This window comes from Miscanthus floridulus, chromosome 9, assembly GCF_019320115.1.
Source record: "Miscanthus floridulus cultivar M001 chromosome 9, ASM1932011v1, whole genome shotgun sequence".
NCBI lineage: Eukaryota > Viridiplantae > Streptophyta > Magnoliopsida > Poales > Poaceae > Miscanthus > Miscanthus floridulus.
In genome coordinates, this window is record NC_089588.1 from 138,826,104 (window position 1) to 138,845,980 (window position 19,877).

The 19,877-nt window shown below is 47.4% G+C and overlaps 2 protein-coding genes across 2 annotated transcripts; one reads left to right on the forward strand and one right to left on the reverse strand.

Annotated features, from left to right (window-relative positions):
• The first annotated feature begins 5,121 nt into the window (after positions 1–5,121).
• On the forward strand, positions 5,122–9,186 carry LOC136483097 (SEC12-like protein 2). The gene is made up of 10 exons (XM_066480202.1): positions 5,122–5,558; positions 5,647–5,741; positions 6,342–6,492; positions 7,607–7,698; positions 7,787–7,886; positions 7,970–8,045; positions 8,136–8,256; positions 8,360–8,476; positions 8,562–8,629; positions 8,713–9,186. The coding sequence occupies exons 1-10, from the start codon at positions 5,289–5,291 to the stop codon at positions 8,811–8,813; spliced, it is 1,191 nt and encodes a 396-aa protein (XP_066336299.1). The 5' UTR covers positions 5,122–5,288; the 3' UTR covers positions 8,814–9,186.
• Positions 9,187–14,457: 5,271 nt separating this feature from the next.
• On the reverse strand, positions 14,458–16,404 carry LOC136483098 (E3 ubiquitin-protein ligase Os04g0590900-like). The gene has a single exon (XM_066480203.1). It carries the CDS (start codon positions 16,235–16,237, stop codon positions 15,020–15,022), a length of 1,218 nt encoding a protein of 405 aa, XP_066336300.1. The 5' UTR covers positions 16,238–16,404; the 3' UTR covers positions 14,458–15,019.
• Between the last annotated feature and the right edge of the window lie 3,473 nt (positions 16,405–19,877).

Genomic DNA, 19,877 nt, shown 5'->3' on the forward strand with positions numbered 1-19,877 from the left:
GGCGGCGCTGGCACGGCCAGTCTCGCAGCCCACTCGAGGATGAAGGAGCTCGTCATGGGGTGAGGGCGTGGCGGGCGCCGTGAAGGAGCTCGAGCAGCTGGTCGTGGAGAAGATGACGACGGTGAGGGCGTGGAGGAAGAGCAGGAGGAGGCCACGTGCGGGGTGCCCCGCAACTGGATCTTGCCAGCCTCACGTGCGCGGAGGTGGCCATGGCACGAGCGGCCGCCAGCGCGCGGCCAGGGCATGGCGTCCGGAGCTCGCTAGGGGCGCGGGCCCGGTGCCCCGCCAACGCAGCCATGGCACGGCCGGAGCTCCTAGGGAGCAGCAGAGTTTTTTTCCATAGTAGAGAGAAAGGTGCGGGAGGAAGAAGAGAAAGAAAAAAGAACGAAGGGGTACGTTTGTGTAATCAGTGGCAGTGATGGGTAATTTTTTCCAAATCCACCAAGCTTAGTTTGATGGAGCACCCTTGAGGAGATCCACAAAATGGTCAATCCAGCCTCCAGATCCACCATTTTGCTGAATCAGAATTTGATAGATCCAAGCTCTTGAATCTAACCGTGTGTTTGGTTGCAGGGATGAAGTGGGATGGGATGGGACGGACCTAGGATGAGCTATGTTTGGTTAGGAGGCCAGCAGGGTCGAGGACATCCCACATGTGAATATACCCATCAGATGCAGGGCGTCCCCGTCCCCGGAAATTTCACGGACGGGGATGCCCCAGGTGGGACGAGCCGCTGGCTGGCGACTGTGAAGAAGAGGAGGTGACTGAAAGCTCTAGTTTGGTTTTGGTTAATTGATGAAACCCTAAGTGCTAACCTAGTTTATCAAGATGATTATGAGATAGGTAGCACTACTCCAAGTGATGAAGCAATGGCGAAGATCATGACAATGGTGATGGCATGGTGATGGTCAAATGCTTAAACTTAGAAAAGAAGAAAGAGAAAAACAAAAGGCTCAAGGCAAAGGTATAAAATGTAGGAGCCATTTTGTTTTAGTGATCAAGACACTTAGTGAATGTGATCACATTTAGGATTGATAGCCGTACTATTAAGAGGGATGAAACTCGTATCGGAATGCGGTTATCAAAGTGCCACTAGATGCTCTAACTCATTGTATATGCATTTAGGATCTAGTGGAGTGCTAACACCCTTGATAATATTTGTGAAAATATGCTAACACATGTGCACAATGTGTTTGCAGGGTTGAGATGGGTTTGGGTCCCTCTCGGCGGGATTCGGCGCTTTCGGAAAAATGAAATGTCTATTTTCTATTGCGCCGGATGCAAAATTCTTGGTGGTTGGCACATTTGAGCAAGGGTAAAGAAGTTAGAGTTGAAATGGAGTTGGTCGAAATGATGCTGGCGTCGGTCTACTGACCGGACGCTGGGTCACTCAGCGACCGGACGCTGAAAGGCTGCGTCCGGTCGAGCTGTCAGATGGCACAGTGGGTAGGGTTGAGCACCGGACGCTGGTCTGCGTCCGGTCAAGGTGGACCGGACGCGTCCGGTCGAAAAAACATGCCTCGGGGAGCTTACTGGAAACGACCGGACGCTGTGGCTTCAGCGTCTGGTCAGTTTTACCGGAGCGTCCGGTCAGCTTCGCAGCCGTTGAAATCTGACGAACAGCGTTTGAAGCTGGTGACGCGTGGCGTCCATCGGGCGACCGGACGCTGAGGGCCAGCGTCTGGTCAGTATGACCGGAGCGTCCGGTCAGAGCGCGTTTTGCCCAGTGAAGGGGTATAACGGCTCTATTTGATGGGGGCTTTATTTATAGCCCCATGGCCGGCTCAAGGGAGTACACTTGCATATTTTTTATTGACATAACAACCTTGTGAGCTTAGCCAAAGCCCTCCCACTCATCTTCATCATTGATCCATCATCTTTGTGAGATTGGAAGAGAATCCAAGTGCATTGCTTGAGTGATTGCATCTAGTGGCACTTGGTATTCGTGTTGCGCTGCGGATTTCGCTTGTTTCTCTTGGTGGTTGCCACCACCTAGACGGTTGGAGCAGCGGTGAAGGATCGGCACGAGTTGGTGATTGTTCGTGGCCGCCTTCGGTGATTGTGAGGGGAGTTGTACCTTCCCCGGCGGAGCACCGAAAGATAACTCTAGTAAATTGCTCGTGTCATTGAGTTACCTCACTTGTGGGTCGGTTCTTGCGGTGTCCAATCGTGTGGACGAGGTTTGTGAAACACATCTTAGCCGCCGAACCACCAAGTGTTGGTCGACACAACGGGGACGTAGCGTGTTGGCAAGCACGTGAACCTCGGGAGAAAATCGATTGTCTCTCTTCTTTAGCATTCTCCCGGTGATTGGCTATATATTCATCTTGTGATTGGTTCATCCCCTACACGTCGGTATAATCACTCTACTCACTCATTTACATTCTTGCAAACTAGTTGATACAAGCTCTTTAGTGTAATTAGAATTGAGAGCTTGCTTTATTATTTACATTCATCTAGTTGAGCTCTTTAGAGTAGCAAGGTTGAGAGCTCTTAGTGAGTAATTACATAGCTAGTTTGTGTGCCTAAGTATTCATTACAACTAGAATTGTTGGATAGGTGGCTTGCAACCCTTGTAGAGCTAGAGCAAGTTTGCATTACGCTATTTGTCATACTAATCAAATTGCTCTAGTTGATTTGTAGATTTTTAAATAGGCTATTCACCCCCTCTAGCCATATTAGGACCTTTCAGTGACGCCGGGCTCGGACGGGGTCGCGGGCAAGGGCTTCGGTCGTGGCCGCGGGCAAGGGCTTCGATCGTGGCCGCGGGCAAGGCTCCAGTCGCTGGCGAGGGCTCCAGTCGTTGCTCGCCGGTCCGGTTGCGGCGGCGAAAGGGCTCCTGTTGCGGGCGGCGCGAGGGCTTGTGCGTGGCGGTAGCGCGAGGGCTCTGGTTCGGTTGCGGGCGGCGGCGCGAGGGCTCACGGGGCCACCGGCTGGGGCTGCGCGCGGGAGCGGGAGCAGTGAGATGGGTGCTAGGGCCGCACGGGACGGGTGTGAGACGAGCGAGCGGCGGCCTCCGGCGGATGGGGGAGGACAGGGGCGAGGCTACGGCCCCTGGAGGCCGGCAGACCGCGGGCGAGCAGGCGGCTGGGAGAGGGCGGAGCCACAGAAATTCCCTCAGAGCACGGTCGGAAATTCCGCCCAAAAATTCCGATGGGGAGGAAGAAAAGAAAAAAACAGAAAAAAATAAGCTGACAATTGGACTCCACGTGTCAGTGAGTGATCCCACTTGTGATGTCCCAAAACTAAACAGAAAACGGGTTTGTCTCATCCCTCTTTAACCAAATAGAAACTGGAATCGTCCCGTCCTCGTCCCATCCTAGAAATCAGAGACAGGACTATCCCACCCTCGCTTGACTTCCAACGAAACACTACCTAAATCTGACGAATCTGAATCCCTACTGAACATACCCTTTATCGACCGTACGCTCGAATACGGGTGGACTGCCCCAGAAATCTTGAAACGTGTCTAACGAGCAAACAAGCACACACATTACCCACATACACGTCGTACGGTTCCCTAGGGGTAAACCTGGTGCCACACTCGATCGATCCACGACTGGAAATTGAACGCGCGCGTGTAGCCTTCGCACCTGAGCAGTCACCACAGCTCTGTGAGCACGTTGGCCCCATACGTCTTGAAGTCGCATTCCGTACCATCCTTGGATACAATTCGTTCTATCAATCGTTCGGCTCATGATTTTTTTTTACTAATAAACTGGCTGATGTTTTTTTTATTGTGAGAAAAAAATACTATACCCTAATTGATTAGTCAAAACAGAGCTCTGTCAGCACAGATCATATGTCAGGTCACCTACGGAATAATATGAAGGGCATAAGTATATTTTACAAATAAAAAATAGGTTGGAAGAACTCTTCCCTCATTAATTTTAGGCCTGGTTTAGTTCTTCTTCCTAAATTTTACTCTATATCACATCAAATATCTGAACACATATATGAAGTATTAAATATAGACTAAAAAATAACTAATTGCACAGTTTGCGACTAATTTATGAGATGAATCTTTTAAGCCTAATTAGTCCATAATTTGACAATGTGGTGCTACAACAACATATGTGCTAACGACAGATTAATTAGGCTTAATAAATACGTCTCGTGGATTACCGACGGATTATGTAATTTGTTTTTTTATTAGTATCCGAACACCTCTTGTGACACCTTATATGACATCTGATGTGACACCCTCAAATTTTACACCTTGAATTTAAACAAACCTTTAGTTAGAGATAAAGATGTACTCATACATTTATCATGCAGGTGCATCTATTACAAACTTACCGACAGGCCTGCAGCCCAAGCGCCAGCATCCTCGTGAAGGATGATGAGGGAGCGCATGATGAACTAGACGGTGGAGGTGGAGGGCGAAGGAAGAGGAAGCGCCCAGCAGAGTAGATAGCAAAGGAGGGCCAAGAGGCAAGACTAGAAGCCGCACCGTTCAAATGAACAACAACAACGTGATCGAGCATCTCCACGGTGAAGGAGGTCTTCACCGATCACCATAGCCGCAACTTCAACCATGTGCAAATTGGCGTTCATGAGGATGAGGTGGGATCAGGGTCACTGGCGTCGTGGGAGTAGGAGCGATGGCTATGGCGGTCCCCGCTTGTGGAGGCGCAGCGGGAGCACAAGTGGCAATGGGTGCGAGAGCCGATCGGGTGCGAGAGCAACCGCGGGGCTGGGAAGTGGTGGGAGTGTGTTACCCTTGCAAAATCCCTCATCCATGTGTGGTCAAATCCCATGCACTTTTGCTTCTTGTTATAGCAGAAGAAAAAAAAGAGGGTTCATATTAAATGTTGGAGAGATTAAATGTCGATGAAAATGTCGACGAACTAATATGGATGCGTCGTGCACTACTTAAAGGCCACTTACAAAGAGTCTGTACACCCTAACTGGTATATACCATGATAAGTTTATGATCACTAGTACATTAATTTTTTATTTTAATTTTAGCAACGTTTTATTTATTTTATTACCACTCAAAAAAATATACTCGATTATACGAATCTTACTCATTTTTTTTACCAAAAAAAATCTTTCGATTATACGGCCCAACTTTGAAGCGAAGAAAACCCCCTCTCTTCTGGAGGTCAAGTGGTCAACCCACCCAAACGGAACTTTACACAGCTGCGTTAATATTCCCGTCACCAGCCCCACACACGCGCTCCCCTCCACCGTCCGCCGCTCCCTCCTCCTCACCGGCGGCCACCGCCACGGGCCCACCTCCCTCCGGCACCCGGGCGCTCCTCACTCTCCCCTTCTCCGCGCGATGGAGACTCGCGGCGGCGGTAGCCAGTCCTACGGCTTCCCGATCTACTGCGCCGCCTGGCTCCCGCTCGCCCACATCCTCAAGCCCGACCCTCCCGCCGCCGAGGCGGACGCGGACGCGGATGCCGCCTCCCCCTCCTCTCCCCCGCCTCCGATGGCTGTCCTCGGGGGCGGCGGCGGGGAGGGCCGGAGCGGCGTGCCGAACAAGCTCGTGGTGGCGGCCCTCGCCGCCGGCGAAGAGGCCGCGCCGGCCGCCCTCTCCCCCGAGACGGTGAGCGACCCGTCCTCCCAGATCCCGCTCCGATCTAGGGCGGGGCTGAGTGTCCCGTGCTGATTTGGCGTTCCGTGGTGGTGGGCAGGTGATTGAGGTGAACACCCGAGAGGAGGTGCCGTACAGAATGGCCGTCCACCCGCGCGGCGACGGCGTGTTCTGCGCCTTCCCCAACGGCTGCAGGTATGCACCCTCGTCCCCTTGGATCATAATCCTTTCACCCTGCATTGCTTTTGCTCCTGTAGCCTGGATAATGTATTGGTTGGTTCTGAATTCTGATATGCACAAATGATCAGAATGTGGTACATTTGTCCCCTTCATTCCTTGTTTAGATAACATCTAATGTGGAATCTTGCTAGTAACAAGTGACATGGCCAGAAGCGAAGGTATTTGCGAATTGTCTTGTATGTCGCCTAAGCCATGATATTCAAGAAGATAGCTTATCTACTGTTGATACTTGCTAGTAAAAGGCGGTATTTTGGGCATGCTTGATTATTTCCTGTTTCCTTAGTAGGAGTAATTAAATCCCTTACAATCTGGTTTTTGTCATCTAACATGGGATTTACTTTGGGCTTTCTTAGTTGTTATTATTACTTGTTAGTATAGATGTGTCTCTGGTTCAGAAAGTATCAACTACAAAATGTACCTTATATGCTTTGCCATCATCTTATATTCTACAAAAGATAATGCTGTATTGTTTTGTATTCCTGTGAACAATAAATAATTGAACTTGGCTGAACAGATTGTTTTTCATAATTTTTAACTATGAAAACACTCATGTAGGTTGTATCGATGGGAATCACAGGAAGGAGAGGGACCACAGAACCTGGCTTTGGAGCCAGATCAGGAAGCTTTAGCAGAGCTGACAGATGTTGGTTTGCAGTTGGCCGTATCCTTCAGTGGAGAAGGTTCAATACTTGCCATTGGTGGTGTGGTAAGTTAATATGGTGTACTTTTTCCACTTTTTTGTAACTATTGTTGGTAGGTTTGTTAGTTTCTTTTTATTTTCCTTTCCTATTTGACTTTTTCCGAAGGGAAAACTATAGGCACTTTGAGTACTAGATTGGAATGCATTCTAAGTTTCTAACTTTCAACTTTATTTGTTCTTCTGAGTCTGACATCATAAATGGAAAAAAGATGCCTAGAGAGATATGTTAGCTTGGTAATTTCTAGGTGTACTAAAATTAATATCCTTCATGGCATCATGCAGAAAAAATGTATACTACATACTGTGGTCATCATAAGCAACATTTTTTAGTACCGATTAATGCAGCCAAACAATTAGCTTGTTTTGGCAACTTATAATCATTTGGTACAAGTGCAATAGTATGTATGGGGGATTCTGATAGTGAGTTGAGGTATCTGAAGAGGTGGGTTTATATTGTTTATTTTAGGCAAAGAGATTCTTGTTTCATGGTCAACATGGTACAAAAATCTTTGGCTAGAAAGTACAGCCAGTGCAGTTCTGAATGAAATTGTTTCAAAAGGAGACTTGAAAGGATGGAATATACCCAAAGACTTAGCCTTAGATAGGAGTGCTTGGAAGACAGCTATTCACATGCCTGAACCTTGATTGCTTCTGCTGGGTTTCAACTCTAGCCTACCCCAACTTGTTTGGGACTTAAAGGCTTTGTTGTTGTTGTTGTTGTATGTCTTTAAGGTATGGAGATACCAAATAACATTAAGTAGTTCTTGAGATGCATTTTTATGATACATCCTTGTTTTATTCATGTTTGCGCCATCAGCATAATTTGTCGTTAAAAGCAAAGATACGCTTACCAGTTTCGATAAGTTTTATCTGTTAATAGTTGTTTCCTACTGGCAGAACAGTCTTTGAGCACTGATATTTAATCTTGCTTTTACATTATAACAAGGCAAATCTGGTTTGCCTCCATTTAAGTAGATTACTTATCAGTATGGTCTTGCATTTGTGCTTTGAGGTTTTTGTCATGGTTGATATGTGATTTTCTTGTTTCTCTTGGAGCCTCTGTTTTGGTACTGAAATCTTATGGTTATTGACATGTTCGTTTCTATCTATTCTGTTGTAGGATGGGCATTTAAGAGTCTTCAAGTGGCCTGCCATGGCATCTGTTCTCACAGAAACTGATACGAAAACATCAATTAAGGATCTTACGATCAGGTAAATAAATGACCATTAAACTCTCTTCCCACTTGAATATTGGTTGTGTGATACTGATGGGCTCCTCTGCTTTGGTCCATGCTTTCAGTTCCGACGATAAGTTTGTCGCTGTGAATAGGAGCAGTGGCCCATGTAGAGTGTGGGATTTGCAGTCATCTGAAGTTGTAGCTAGTCTGCCAAGAGAAGCAGTGAGTTCCTTTCTTGGACGAAATGCATTGTTTCACTGATTTCGTGTCTTGTTACAAGAGAGTTTTGATCTGTACATTTCCAGGGGGAAATATTTGGATTCTGCAGATTCTGTAATAAGACTGACAACAGTCACATCCTATTTATAACAGCGATGCAAGGTGGCACTAAAGATGAACTTGACCTAGTTACAAATTGAATTAGGCAACAAGCTTAAGGTCTGACAATACCTGAATAATTTTGCTTTTTAGGTGACTATGGAAAAATAGTATCTTGGAATACTACCTCATGGACGAGAATCGGATCAAAGAAAATAACTCGTGAGGCAATTTCAGCTTTTGCTGTGTCACCCAATGGTGCTCTTCTTGCAATGTGAGATTGGAAAGATCCCCTTGGTTTTATTTATTAATCATCTTGTGGAGATACTATGGCTGTATTTTCTTGAGAATTTTATTTGTCTGCCTTTGGTTTATAGTGGAACAATTGAAGGAAGCATCATCATAGTTGGCTCAAAAGACATGAGGACACTTGTAACAGTTAAAAAGGCTCATCTTGGTATTGTTACTACACTGGCCTTCTCTCAAGATTCAAGGTTAGTATATCTTTAACTTCGAGTTGATGAGAATCTAAAGGAAAAAAATGCAATTTCTGAATGTAGTTGCTTTACATCATTTCAGAACATTGCTGTCAACTTCCTTTGACTCTTCTGCAAGGGTGACATCTGTTGGGTCCCCGAAGAGTAATGGTATGTTGCATCTTTAATTCATAGATTTTTTCCAGCCATTCCTTGCAAGCCTATGCTAAAAATGGATGATTGTGTCCTGACAGGAACAAGCATATGGCCCATGCTGCTAGTTATTATTGTTGCAATTTTGGTGTACTACTGTATGCAACACAAAGAAGACATTTTGGCAATGTTGCCGCGTTGAGATAGATTTCTGTTCAGCCCTGACTGGTCAACTCTACTGGACATATTAGTAGTATTGCTTCAGAGATTGAACAAGTTTTGGACTTAGGTCAACTTCATTATTTTCTCAAGGTAAAAAATACAGCAAAAGGGATTGATCCCTGTCATGTTTGTAGTAAAAAGGGTCATGTACTCATGTTGTCGAAGTTTTGTAAGTTGATGGCCGCAAGTGATAGTCATCAGTACCAATGTTTCTTCATGCTGCACTTCTGAATTGCAAGGAGATTGTTCCAAGAGTCCAATATAGAGAGTTCAAAAACAATTTATTTTGTATGCGAAAACAATTCGTTATGTATGCATATTAAATCTGTACAAAAAGTATTTAAAAATGCACATGGCATCTGGGTGCTTATATACATGTGATGACCAATCGTTTGTTTGGATGACAAAAGGGTGTTGTGAGTTGTGACACTATGCACTACTATACCTCTCGGTGTTGGAATTAAGGAGCAGTTTATGTCGGTTTCTTGTTCTATGATATGTTTGCTGAACTCAAAGGTATCACCTTTGTTCACTATCCCTAACGCTCAGACGATACTTCTGAATGATCTTTTGACGCAGTGAGACCAAAAGGTTGCTTCAAGAACGGAGATCTCAAAAGGGTCACGATGTGCGGTGTGCATGACCTTTGCCCAGTTGGCTTTGGCATGATAAGCCATGTCTGAAAGTATCGATGACTGATTTATTATGAGAAAAAAATATCAATTATAAGTACCAATTATAAGCAAAGCGAACTAAGGCGCTTATCCTGAACGAACTAAAAGAATCGCGAGAGGTACACCTGAAACTTTTTACAAGAAAGAAATGTCACTTCTGCACCCCGAGGCCAAAAGTTTCTACTCCATCCTAGAAGCTTCACACACAGCCAGCAGCACAGGCATGCTACAGCATCCACATCTCATTTGATGACCAACAACGACCTGCAACAACCGTCTGGTCCAAGTAATTGATGCACACTGCCTTGAGAGGCGACTGGGCAGAACTGCCTACCCTGCCTACTTTAACCTCACACCATTAGCATTGCAAACAGATGCATCATTTTTAATGAGGTGTTAGTGTCCTGACAGAGACATGGCAAGGCAGGTGAGATGGCTTGTCCGATGGAACTGTGTCCAGAATCCTGACCTCGGCAGGCAAATTTTACTTTTTTTATTTTTAGTCCTTTTTAAAAAAAAAATTCACAAATATGTCCTTGAAGGTAAAATTTCAAAATCTGGACCCTTAGCTCAGCGTCATTATTGCTGGTGCCGAGCTTACACTGCTCGACGCTTTTGGGCTCGACGTAGACGTGACGGTGACTTGGCAGGCAGCTCGGCGCCGTAGATCCTTGGCGCCGTAGATCTTGACGCCGAGCTTGGCGCCGTAGATCTTGGCGCCGAGCTTAGCGCCATGATCTATGGCGCCGAGGTGGTGTTTTAACCCCGCTCCAACCTTTCTGCCCGAGCCTTCTTCCTCTTCTTTCTCCTCCCTCTTGGGTTTTTTCTCTCCCCACTTCGCCCTACCTCACGAATCGGCATATTGGACCTTGAAAACTTTGATTTGATCCGTAGATCTTCGAGAGCAAGGTATCCTCGCTCCCCTCCTAGTTTTTTCGCATCGATTTGGTATATATTAGTCGGATTTTTCAACCTAAGAATCGTCATTACTTAGGGTTTCATGCAATTTTTAATATTTGTATTATACAACCGTAGGATGCCAAGGCGTGGAAAAGCTAGCAAACCAAGGTAACCGCAGCACATGTTGTTATGTTATGGGTTCATTGTTGTGCATCAAATGAGAAACTTTAGGTTTAGGGTTTAACGTTAATTGCTTTCGGTTCTTGAAACGAAATTGGTTGTATTGTAGTTATGGCCGGATGACCGGCACTGCCTTCGACCCATTGCCTCTGCCTAGTGGTGTTTCAGTGCCCATGTGCTTTTGTGGCGATCCTTGCAAGGTAGCCAAGTTCGATGAAGAGGACACGTATAGGCAGAGGTATTGGATGTGTTCCATTTTACGTTTGAGCCTACACTTCGTCAGCGGCGCATTAACAAGATGATGAGGAATTAATGTTTGTGTCATATGACATCTTGCATGATTTTTTTGTTTTGTAACAATTGTATTTTTTGCAGACCCCTCCACCGCTCTGTGATTTTGAGCAGTGGATCGACACTAAGATCAAGCCTGAAGACAAGAAATGGATGCAGAAATTATTACGGTGGGAGGCAAAAGATAAGGAGATGATGGAGAAGAGACGTGGAGAGGAGGCTACAAAAAAGGAGCACAAGGAAGAGGAGGAAAGGAGACGTGTTGTTGCATACAGGCATGAGAGGGAGAAGAAGCTTGAGCGTGCATGCCGAGCGAAAGCAGCGATGGATGAGAATCTCGATGCTCTGAGGAAGGGAAAGTGGTCTTGTTGCACTCAGTAGTCTCCATGACTTGCTAGAACTGACAGCTGCTCATACCCATCCTCCTAGTCCCCATATATCATCTTCCACGCTCGCTGCTTAGCCCTCCTAGCTTTACCATAAGTTATCACATAACCTCCATATAATGCCTCAACAATCCTGATAATTGTCCTAACCTTCATGTTGGGTTCTCCCTGCAATATTCCCATCAACCGCTTGACAATAAGGGTAGATGTCAACTGTCGATGCCTCAGTGTCAGCACATGGTCAGCATAATTGTGTGGCCCGACAACTTTTGTGATCTTCCACTTTCTGGTGACCTTTTGCTTTCTTGCACAAACCCTCCATGGGCAGCGTTCCTTTGTCACACACAATCGTGTAACGGCGCTCCGCATATGAATGCAAGACCTTGTAAGGTCTCTTTCGTATCACTGCAAACGCCTGCAACCACCTCTTTAATGCAGGGAGGTCCTTGAATACCCTCTCATTCTTAATTACCATGTTAGGGCCGGCCTTAGGAGCTTCTAGGAGCTCATCATCACGTCCTTCTACACACGCCTGATCGAAATGAGCAAGATCGCTGAACTCGTGAACTCTTGAATCACGGTGGCTGGGAAAGATACGACTCAGCATCTCAACATCACTCTCTATCAGCTCTCCAACAGGGCGATCATCATCAGAATCAAGAGCCCTTGCCATCTCATATGGCTCCGAATCATTCATAATTTCAACACTATTGGAGCCACGGAATCCATCTCCATAGAGCACTTGCGCTGCAACAGGGGGCACATCCACATTGACAGGAATGTCTACTGCAACATAAGTAGAAAAATAAGGAAAGAATAAAAGAAATAGATGTAAGGAAGGGGTAAGCTCCTAATAATCATGCGGATAAGACACTTACTCGGATGATTCTGTGTCAAAGAAATCTCATGAGAAGGATCTGCCACAACATCATGAGTCTGACAAGCATCTCCAACTAGTTCATTGGGGGTAGAAGGACCATCGGGAACCGTAGGCTCCACATCCATATCAGGTTCCGAGATGGGAGGGTCGAAGTGTGCTTGTTGACCCATTGGTGGGGAAAACCCATGAGGGATGAAATCAACTAACACCCGACGCACAACCACGTTCAAACATTGCAGCTGGCTCTTCATTGCCGATCTCACATAGTTCTCCCACTGATCCGCACATCCAATTGGGATCATTTGCCTAAGGATGTTGGGAGGAGAACCTAGATGCAGTACACCCTCAACTATAATGCCATCATCATCATTGCCAAGGCAATACAGCTCCTTCCGAGCCCTTGCAACCATCTCACTAAACGATGGCTTCTCATTGAATAGCATAGGCACGCTTTGCATGTCAACAAACTCAACATATCCATAGCGATCGCTTTCAACGGTGCATCCATGATATATGGTCACTAGGTTGTCCATCTATTTCAAACACGTAACGAAACACATGTCCTTTAGTCCAAATTAGACGATAGATAGTACCTAACAAGTACTTTCTAACTATAAACTAAGTAAATAAGATAATAACTACATACATAGATGCAGTGTACTCACTAAATAGCTAGATCCTATTTAGTTAACTAAATATATAACTACCTATCTAAGTAGCTATCTAACTATATCTATGTACCTATATATCTATTTTCTATCTATCTATATATCTATCTCACTAGATCACTAACTAAATCAACTATCTGAGTCATCACATTAACTAGTAAATAACAAATGTCAAAACTACTACACTACAATCAAAGCTAACTAAGTACGTACATTGCAAATTCACAATTTTTACATGTCCGACGATGGAGTCGCGGACGCCGGGCGTGGGTGAGGCTGACGAGCGGGGCCGGTGGTGGCATGGCTGGGCGCTGCAGGGGCCGGGACTGGCGGTGGCGCGCGGCGGGCGTGGGATGCCCGGCGCTCTGCGCGACGAGGCCGGCACGGCGGGCGCGACACGGCCATGGCACGGTCATAGCACGACGGGCATGGTGCCAGCACAATGTCAGCGCGGTGCGGCCAAGGCGACCGTGGGCGCGGGCGCAGACGGCACGTCGGGCGAGGCGAGGGCGTGGCATGGGCGCGGGGTCCGACGCGACGCGGACGTGGTGGCTGCCGCGGCCGCGGCCGAGGGCGCGGGGAAGGGCGCGGGCAGCCGGGCACGGGCGGCCGAGCGCGGGTGAGGACGCGCGGGCGCGGGTGGCCAGGGGCGGGAGAGGGCGCGGGCGGCAGTGGCGGTGCGCTGCTCGGGCGAGGCAAGGGCGGTGCGAGAGAGAGAGAGAAAGAAAGAAAGGATTGGGGCCCATACGTAAGACAGGCTTGGCGCCAGTAACCACGGCGCGGAGCTGCCTGTCAAATCACCGTCACGTTAGCGTCGAGCCCAAAAGCTCGGCGCCAGCAACGATGGCGCCGAGCTGAGGGACCAGATTTTGAAATCTTACCTACAGGGGCATATTTGTGATTTTTTTTTTCAAAAAAAGGCTAAAAATTAAAAAATTCAGGCATAAGAGCTGCGTACTTCAGGTGCAAATGTGCAATGCAATGCTTGGGTTTATTTTGGTGAATAGGGTTGGGATTTGGGATAGCATCCAGTTCATTCTGTATTGGGATGGGAACAGAACAAATTCCCTACTTGGCATGATCCACAAGTTATTCGGGCCTTGTTTAAATTCAGGGTCTAAAGTTTTGGGGTGTCACATGGGTGTTTGGATAATAATAAAAAAATAAATTATAGAATTCGTCAGTTATCCGCGAGACGAATTTATTAAGCCTAATTAATCCATCGTTAGCATATGTGTTACTGTAGCACCACATTGTCAAATCATAGACTAATTAGGCTTAAAAGATTTGTCTTCCAAATTAGTCACAAACTGTGCAATTAGTTACTTTTTTAGTTTAGATTTAATGCTCCATGCATGTGTCCAAACATTCGATGAGATATAAAGTAAACTTTAGGGGACCAACTAAACAAGGGCTAAGCACCCTTAAGTTTATCTGGGCAATGGTGTCTGAACAGTCTACACCTGAATCTGAATAAAATTGAGACTGATGTTTGGTCCTGATCCCTGAAGGCAGCAGCAGCAGCTTAAGATCATAGACATACAAGACTCAAATAAAGGTCATGGTGGTTCATGATGGATACAGAGAAACTAGAGATCAGTGGGTCAAATTTGAGCAACATATGTCTTCAGTTCACCCATATCTTTCAGAAATTCTGTACCCAGAACGAACAGGAGTGATCTTTTATATGTTACACATGCATGCGTACTTGCTTTCTCTGATTTCGCACACAACTTCTTTTGTCAGGAATTCTTATTTACAATTTCTGACGCTCCGCAGTATATGCACAAACTCACGAGTTAGAGCAAGGCTAATAATACAGTCGGCTTGCTGGTCGTAAGGTTCTTTGCAGCCTTCTCTCAGCCCATTCATATAATAGTTAGCTCTTTACAGTTAATACATGGTCCACTTGTCTCTCTCACAGACTTTATTGGTTTTTGTGCCCAAGTCGGCTGTAAGCTTATCGCCCGCTTTCCCTCTCTCTCCTCCTCTCTTGTCTCCACCTCAACATTTAGTCGGCTCACAGCCTGCTATTATACTTGCTCTTAATATACACTTGTGATTATACACGAAACCTGGAAGATGACATTTTTACCTTCCCTTGTGGCACACAAAACTTTGCAAACCAACACTAACACCAACCTTCAACTCCCAATTCCCAAAGCTGCAACTTTTACCCGATCAGCTCATCGTCGACCTCAACCAGTTCACTGCGACGTCTCGTCAGCGCTGACGCCGGCGGCGGCCGAGGGCCCCGACCTTGGCGGCAAGCGCTGGCAGCTCCCGGCGCCAAACGAGACCGACCGCTCGACCCCGATTCCGGCTATCTCCAGCGCGTCCGAGAACTTGAGAAGCCGGCTGATCTTGCCGAGCTCCGTCATGTCCTCCTCGTGGCCGCTGCTCGACGCCGGCGCCCGCAGCGATACGTCCGGCCACGCCCGCCGCGGCAGCGCCACCATGGACGTGGCCCGCCTGACGGCGCGGTCCGGCACGCCGCCGCCGCCGCGCGCGGTCTCCTCTGTCTGAACGCCACCGACGGCGCCAACAAGATCCCTCTCCTGCCGCCCCCCCGACGTGGCCGTGGGCGCTCCCGGCGCGGCGTTAGAACTGGCGGAGGCGGCGAGGGCGACCTGGACGGGCGCGCGGCAGAGCGGGCAGTTGACGTGGGCGCGGAGCCAGGTGTCGATGCACCCGCGGTGGAACGCGTGGCCGCACCGCGGCAGCAGGCGCAGCGTCTCGCCGTCCCGGAACTCCGCGAGGCACACCGCGCAGCTGCCGTCGTCCCCGTCGTCGCCGTCGGTCCCTCCAGCGCCGCGCCTCTTGGCGTCGTACACCACCGCGGCGATCGCCGCGATGGTGCGCTCGTCGAGGCCCTTGGTCCGTATGTACCACACGTGGTGCACGCCGCCGCCGCCGTCGGCCTCCTCCTGCACCTCCTGCGCCACCGCGCCAGCCAGCACCTGGTGGCCGCCTCCTCCCTCCTCGCCGTGGTGAGCCAGCGCCAGCGCCGCGTCCTGCTGCGCCCGCCGCCGCCGCCGCCGCGCCACGAGGCGGTGGACGAGCAGCGCGAGCAGGAGCACGGCGGAGACGGCGAGGAGCGACGCCGAGAGCGCGATGAGCGGGGTGGGCAGCCGGCTCGAGCGGAGGTGCAAGGTGGTCCCGCGCGACGACGGCGGGGGCGGCGGCTGGCAGTGCGGTAAGTAAGCGCATGCGCCGGAGCAGGTGTCGGCGCAGATGAGGTCCGGCGGGGACGTGGTGACGACGCCGGCGGCATCCCCGACCCCGTCCCGCTCAGGCAACGGCCCTGCCGGCTTCAGCTTCGGCGGGTCTGGCCCCTTCGGCTTCGGCTTCGGCGGCTTTGGCTCTGGCTCTGGCCGCGGCAGCGGCAGCGGCAGCGGCTTCTCCTCCTCCGGCGGCGGCGCCATGGGTTTCGCCTTGACGCGGCTCAATGGCTCAACGCCTCAACCGTGTGAGACGCGGTTGTGTGGTTGCACTACTCAGCTCGGCCTTGCCTTGTGTTCAATGTGAAAGTGTTATTAGTGTGGTGGTGATGTGGTAGAAGGGTGACCTGTGAAAAGTGGCAGTGGTCTGTGAGTACAGTGTACTGAATTTCTCATGATTCTATGGAAATTTTTGTGTTTGTAAAAAGAACTGATTTTGACGGAGATTGTGACACTGCTGGACTATGCATGATGTGGCTGTGTAGGTAGCTCTGGCCCGTTTGACTTATCTCATATTCGGTTTTTTTAGCTGGAACATTGTTTTTTTTCTCATAATATTTCAACTAGAACAGTATTTTTCAACCAGTTTTAATCAAAATTCTACCAGCCAAAGAGGACCTTTGGATGGCAGTGAGGCCTTGTTTAGATGCCATCCAAATCCCAAGTTTTTTCACTCTCTCTCCATCACATCAATTTTTAGCCGCTTGCATGGAGTATTAAATATAGGTAAAAAAAACTAATTACACCGTTTAGTTGGAAATCATGAGATGAATCTTTTGAGCCTAGTTGGTCCATGATTGGACAATATTTACCAAATAAGACGAAATTAATACTATTCATCAGGTTCAAAAAATTTGCAAAGTGAACAAGGCCTGAGTACCGAGTAGTTTAAAATAAAAGTTGGAAAGGACCTTCATGAAATATCTTGCTTCCGACTCCCATTGACAGTGGTGGGGTCATTGTTTTTGATGCACGAGTTCTTTTGCATTATCGCACTGTTTATTTGGGTCGGTTTAGCTTATAAGTCATGACTAAAAGTATTGTTGGTTGATTTAATGTGAAAAAAAAAATATTCGTTCATGTATCTCGGGGGTGTACTGGTTACCAAATCAAGTGAGATGAGGTATCGTTATCAATATATTGTGCGTGTGAGTGGCAACCGAAATATTTTGTAATATTTTTGTGCAAAAATATCTTGTATCAGGGCCACGTAATGCAAAATTTTGTTTTGGGACAAGGTAAGATTATGTCTTCTTCCAATTGGCATGTGTGGAACTTTGAATGATACATTGAAATGAAGGGTATGCCACTTCTTGCAGTGGAAGCTTCTTCGAGCCATGGAAACAACCATTTCCACACACACACACACACACACACACATATATATATATATATATATATATATATATATATATATATATATATATATATATATATATATATATATATTCAACATTCAATTAACGATATTGCTCGGGATCAGATATACGTCCATCCGGACGCCGCTTTTCGGCCCTACACACTATCCACGCAAAAATCCGACTTGATCCGTTTTTTTTTTATCTGAAACATTATTTTTCTCTCATAAATTTCTCCAGATTCCTCCAAAATTCCTCAAAATGAACGGAGCCAATATGTTTGCTTTCTCTCTGCGCGTACTCATCTCTCTCTAAAAATATATCCTATTTCTGTGCTCGTTCATCACGTGCTACTGCGCCGTGTGCTTACTCTTGTCGTCTTCCCCGGCACGTGCCCTATCTTGCGCCTAAAAGGTCCTAATTGCTAGAGAAGAGTGAATAGGCTATTGAAAATTTCTACAACAACACTTAACAAATATGTTAGACAATTAAATAGCGAAGCGAGTGTTGCACTAGCCTACTAAAAGAGCAAACCACCTACCATAATTCTAGTGTCTATGATCTCTAAGCACATAATTGCTATGTCACTACACCAAGTTAGTGGACTCTCCAAGACTAACTAAAGAGCCACACTAACTACTAGACCCAACACAAGCTTGCTCTCAAAACTAATTACACTAAAGAGCAAAGCAACACTAGAAATATAAATGCAAGGTAGGGCATATGATGATTATACCGCCGAGTTGAGCCAATCACAGTGATGGAGCCAATCAATCACAATAAATACCAATAAATCCTCAGACAAGATGACACAATATTTTTACCGAGGTTCACTTGCTTGTCGGTAAGCTAGTCCTCGTTGTGGCGATTTACTCACTTTGAGGTTCACACGCTAATTAGCATCACACGCCAAACCCTCAATAGGGTGCCGCACAACCAACACAAGATGAGAATCACATAAGCCACGAGCAATCTACTAGAGTACATTTTAGCTCTCCGTCGGGGAAAGGTCAAGAACCCCTCGCAATCACTATGATCGGAGCCAGAGACAATCACCAACCTCCGTTCGACGATCCTCGCTGCACCAAGCCGTCTAGGTGGCGACAACCACCAAGAGTAACAAGCGAATCCCGCAATGAAACATAAATACCAAGTGCCTCTAGATGTAATCACTCAAGCAATACACTTGGATTCACTCACAATCTCACAAAGATGATGAATCTATGATGAAGATGAGTGGGAGGGCTTTGTCTAAGCTCACAAGGTTGCTATGTCAATGCAATTGGCCAAGAGAGAGAGCTTGAGCCAGCCATAGGGCTTAAATAAAGAGCCCCCACGAATAGAGCTGTTGTACCCCTCATTGGGCACTCCGCGCATTGACCAGATGTGCCTCTTTATAATGACCGGACGCAGCACAGTGGAGTCCGGTCGTCGCGATGCTACCACGTGTCGTCCTCATTCAACGTCGCTCGTTTGATTCCAACGGCTAATTGATCACGCACTCAAGTTAAAGAGGGACCAGACACACCGATCCTCATGGCTCCACGGTTTCTGGTCATTTCTAGAGAGTTCCCCGAGTGTTTGAAACCTGCCCAGACGCGTTAGGTCTGTCTTGACCAGACATGGTCGAGCATCAGGTCTTCGCTGTGCTTGCTCAGTCATTGGCGTCAGCGAATGTCACCATCGATCGGACACATGACCGTTGCGTCCGGTCACTGCCTCGATCAGAGCCTGAGCGCGCCACCTTGCTTTATAAATGACCGGACACTGGAACATCGAGTCTAGTTACACCAAACCCATCATTCGGTCACTGTTTCTCAGTGAAAATCAACTCCTTCATTTCACCAACTTTTCACCCTTGCTCAAATGTGCCAACCACCAAGTGTATCACCTTACGCACGTGTGTTAGCATATTTTCACAAAACATTTTCAAGGTTGTTAGCACTCCACTAGATCCTAAATGTATATGCAATGAGTTAGAGCATCTAGTGGCGCTTTGATAACCACATTTCGATACAATTTTCACCCCTCTTAATAGTACGACTATCGATCCTAAATGTGATCACACTCGCTAAATGTCTTGATCACTAAACCAAAAAACTTTGTCTTGAACTTTTTATTTTTCTCTTTCTTCTTTTCCAAGTCCAAGCACTTGATCATCACCATGGTCACACCATCATCATGATCTTCACCATTGCTCCATCACTTGGAATGTGCTACCTATCTCATGATCACTTTGATAAACTAGGTTAGCACTTAGGGTTTCATCAATTCACCAAAACCAAACTAGAGCTTTTAGCACCACGTGGCTCCCCCATCTAGCGCCATGCTCCATCCCCCGCAGCGCCCACTCTAGCTCATTGCTCGCCATGCCCCCGCTGCTGTGTGCCGTGCCCCGTCCCTCGTGTGCGCTAAGCGCTGAGGTGCTGTTGGGGTCCTACCGATGCCATAGTTCCCCACCAGAAGGTTATGGCCGCTGTCGACGT

Excerpts from the sequence above, each read along its gene's own strand:
- LOC136483098 (XM_066480203.1), bottom strand. The coding sequence starts at position 16,237 with ATGGCGCCGCCGCCGGAGGAGGAGAAGCCGCTGCCGCTGCCGCTGCCG.
- LOC136483097 (XM_066480202.1), top strand. The coding sequence starts at position 5,289 with ATGGAGACTCGCGGCGGCGGTAGCCAGTCCTACGGCTTCCCGATCTAC. Across the intron at positions 5,742-6,341 it reads GCCTTCCCCAACGGCTGCAG|GTTGTATCGATGGGAATCAC; the intron begins GTATGCACCCTC and ends ACACTCATGTAG. Across the intron at positions 8,257-8,359 it reads AATGGTGCTCTTCTTGCAAT|TGGAACAATTGAAGGAAGCA; the intron begins GTGAGATTGGAA and ends TTTGGTTTATAG.